The sequence below is a fragment of the Olea europaea genome, chromosome 6 (genome assembly GCF_002742605.1).
Source record: "Olea europaea var. sylvestris chromosome 6, O_europaea_v1, whole genome shotgun sequence".
NCBI lineage: Eukaryota > Viridiplantae > Streptophyta > Magnoliopsida > Lamiales > Oleaceae > Olea > Olea europaea.
In genome coordinates, this window is record NC_036242.1 from 5624928 (window position 1) to 5628559 (window position 3632).

Genomic DNA, 3632 nt, shown 5'->3' on the forward strand with positions numbered 1-3632 from the left:
TCTCTCTCTCTCTCTCACTTCCGTTTCTTCAAAAGAACCTCAATGGCTGCACAGATATATACTTCCCTTGTTCTAATAATACTGTTGGCAGTTTTTACAAATGGTTATCAATTGAATGTAGGAGGCAAAGATGGTTGGGTAGTAAACCCTTCTGAGAGTTACACTCACTGGGCTCAACGATTGAGATTTCGAGTTAACGATACCCTCTGTATGTTTTTTTATCAGTTGTTCGATCTTTTGTTTTTGTTTTGACGTGATTGATGAGGTTTTTTTTTTCGTGCTTTATTTTTAGTGTTCAAATACGAGAAAGGAACGGATTCTGTGCTGGAAGTGAATAAAGAAGATTTTGACAACTGCAACACCAATAATCCAGAGGTGAAAATGGAAGGTGGCGTTTCGATCTTCAAATTTGATCGATCAGGGCCTTTCTATTTCATCACTGGGAACAAAACCAACTGCTATAGAGGCCAAAAGCTTGTCATTGTTGTCTTGGCTGTGAGAACGCCACCACATGCTCCTTCACCCTCCACCCGCCACGCTCCTTCACCATCTTCGGCGGCTAAACCACCTGCCAACGCCCCAGCACCGGCTCCAACCACCGATATTGACGGCCCATCCCATCCACCCGTTGCACCGCCGCCACATCATTCATTTGCTTCACCACCAACATTTACTCCATCGGTTGTACTGGTGTCAACAGCTTCACTTGTCTTAAGCTTGGGTTTTGGTGGATTTATTGTCTCTTCTTAAATATTGTTGTTAGGGTTTTCTTGGCTGTTTCTTGGGTGTTTAGTTTCGATTGTAATTTTTTTTATTTATGTTTTGAGCTTTTAAATATTCAGACTCTATATATATAAAATTAATGAAAATAAATTAATACACTACTACAATTGTAGTTTAAGGTTTTTCATACTTTGTAAGAAGTCTAGGATGGAAGGGTTTTGTGCCAAACTAAAATTGAAAATTGCAATCTATAATTCGTTAATGTAAACATCTAATTTTTATACATCATAAGCCGATGAACAAACCCAATTATGCCTAAGAGGCTAAACTTCGAAATTGTAAAGATCTTGAACTCCAAAAAAATCCTCCATCAAAAATACTAATTTCAATGAGATCCTCATCTTCCCAATCACATTAAACCTTCAAAACCATACACAACCAAATATAAGGTACTAAAAAAAAAAAAAGAAAAAGAAAAAGAAAAAAGAAAATAAGTCACTTATTAATTACAATCAAATATCATACACGATGAACAAAATCGAATATTAGACCTCCAAAGACTACAAAGATCCAACACGTGAACTATGATCTTAAACCTGAAAACTCCACCGTTGCTTACGATTTTTACTTCTTCAAAATGTCCAAAATGAATTTAGAGACTGTGAAGATTCTTCTATGTTTGAAACCTTTCTCTCTCAATAATTCATTTCACTAACAAGCGGATAATCAGATAAACTAAAAAAGGAACACTCATTGAGAGTAAGCAAGAAACATACACTTGAGAGGGGGGGCGTGGAGCAACTACAGAATTTAAAAATAAAAAAGTCAAAAATTTTGTGAGGTTGCTTGACCCCAATAACCCCATGTGAATCCACCCATGACAACTATTTAGCTCCACTGGCTCAGCGTATCTGACATTAATGTGACATTAAATAAAAGGTGGATTTAAATGGGTGGCGTTAATGTGGTATTAAATAATTAGTGAAATTAAATGTCACTTTTCATTTAGCCTATCACCTAACACAACATAGATTGAGATTTCACCTTCAGTGGAGTTAAATAACGTTACTCTTATTCATAAAAAAAGGGTTTAGATTACTCTTGTAAAGGAACCTTTTAAGATAAAGTTTCAAGTCCATCAAGTTAAAATGAGCAATTTTAGTTTGCTTAAAACTTTGACAAGCAGATCAAATATTGATGTTGTCGGAACGATCATTCTCTTGCGGGGGGGAGGTTACGAGAAACCTAATAAATGGATCCAGATTCAGAAGAATTCAAAAGCCCACCAAAAACATTTAGGTCATTCATAACTTGGGCTTGTCTTATGATTGAGAAGGCCCAGAAAACATGGAACAATCTTGTTTGGCTAAACTTTTAAGTGCTTGTAATTTATAAGCAATGTATTACAATGAATGTATGGTAATAAACGTAAGCCAAACATTCATAGATCCAAGATTTAAGCCACATTTAGTTTAGCTAAAAATCTTATTTTTAGTAGATTTTAATTGAAGTTGATCAAATTTGTAATACAGAAAAATTGATAAAATTGTGGATCCATAAAATATGTAGTTGAAAATAAATTTATAAAAAAATGAATTTCAAGAAATGGAGAGCCAAACATGGACTTAGAAATGTTGATCTACTTTATTTTCAAAAGGGCATTGTTACACTCTGGTCCTCGAACAGATTATGACATCACATTTACAAGAATTCAACGTCAACTCAAACAATTTAAGGGCTATAACGAAATCTTTAAAGGGGATTTTTAAGTGGCATAACCAAAAAATAATAAAAATGAAGCAATGTCGACTATTCTAAGAGATTGGAATATTTGCATTACCTCGAAATGAATTAATGATGAAGTCGTCGATGATGTCTTTAGTTGACTCCCGGTCCCTTCCACCAATGGTTGAGTAAGCTTCCTCTATCCTCTCTCTTTCAGTCGATCTTCCACTTGCGCTTCCCTCTTTGGTCAAAAGCAAGCTACTGCTTTCCACCCCATTGAGTACCTGAATGGGAAGAAGAGGGTCAGCCAAACTGCGGTCCACTTTGTACGTTTGCTAAGCAGATACAACACATTGTGTCTATCTGGAGATCTTAGAAAGACGCTGATTACAGCTCTGTCCTTTCCTGAAGAAAACTCATGCAGAGGCCCACAAAAGTGTGAGGAGAGCTATAATCCGGCAACAGTTCAAAGGATGAACAAGAGCAATGAGAGAGTGACTCCTCTCTTCGAATCAATAATTAATCCATTTTTCAGGAATCCCATTTTTTGTAAATTCTTTTCTCCCTTCCACTTTCTTTATCATTATTCCACCCGAATACAATCTAAATGGTTTTGCTCTCTACCTTCTCTCGGAGGGATGGAAACAAGAGAGGTCAATTGGACAAGCTCTTGATTGCGTTTTTCTTTCCCAAAGGTTGATTCCTCTAGAATCTGCTATAAGGTGACCGATTTCGACACTAGTTAAATGGGTTAATCACCCAGATCTTGAATTAGCATAAGGACACTTAAGAAGTTCTTCCTAGAGTCAACAGTGAAAGCTTCTCTTTGATAGCAGTCACAGGGGAGTTCAGAAAAGATCTGATCGTAGATGGAGACTGGAAACTCGACTACGCCTTTACCTTATCGAAATAGAGGGGATTCCAATTCTATAGCATTACTTTGTTAGGATCTCATATAGACCTTTATGACCCTGACTTGTAAATGGACCTTTATGAGCTTCTAAAATGTAGAAGCCCGAAAAATGAAATGAAATTAGGCTATTATGTTGTGATGATCTAGCACCACGAGCCCATCCCATTCAAGAAACGAGTTGTATAAGCTCAAACCATTTAAGATTTTGAAAGCCCAACAATTTAAGAGATTAAGTTTAAATAAATTTGATTACAAAAATTTAATGAATAAC

General features: G+C 36.2%; 1 protein-coding gene across 1 annotated transcript; it reads left to right on the forward strand.

The window, feature by feature from the left end:
* The first annotated feature begins 17 nt into the window (after positions 1-17).
* On the forward strand, positions 18-792 carry LOC111396462 (early nodulin-like protein 2). Its single transcript, XM_023022894.1, has 2 exons — positions 18-208; positions 293-792. Exons 1-2 carry the CDS (start codon positions 43-45, stop codon positions 748-750), a joined length of 624 nt encoding a protein of 207 aa, XP_022878662.1. The 5' UTR covers positions 18-42; the 3' UTR covers positions 751-792.
* The last annotated feature ends 2840 nt before the right edge of the window (positions 793-3632 follow it).

Excerpts from the sequence above, each read along its gene's own strand:
- LOC111396462 (XM_023022894.1), top strand. The coding sequence starts at position 43 with ATGGCTGCACAGATATATACTTCCCTTGTTCTAATAATACTGTTGGCA. Across the intron at positions 209-292 it reads TCGAGTTAACGATACCCTCT|TGTTCAAATACGAGAAAGGA; the intron begins GTATGTTTTTTT and ends CTTTATTTTTAG.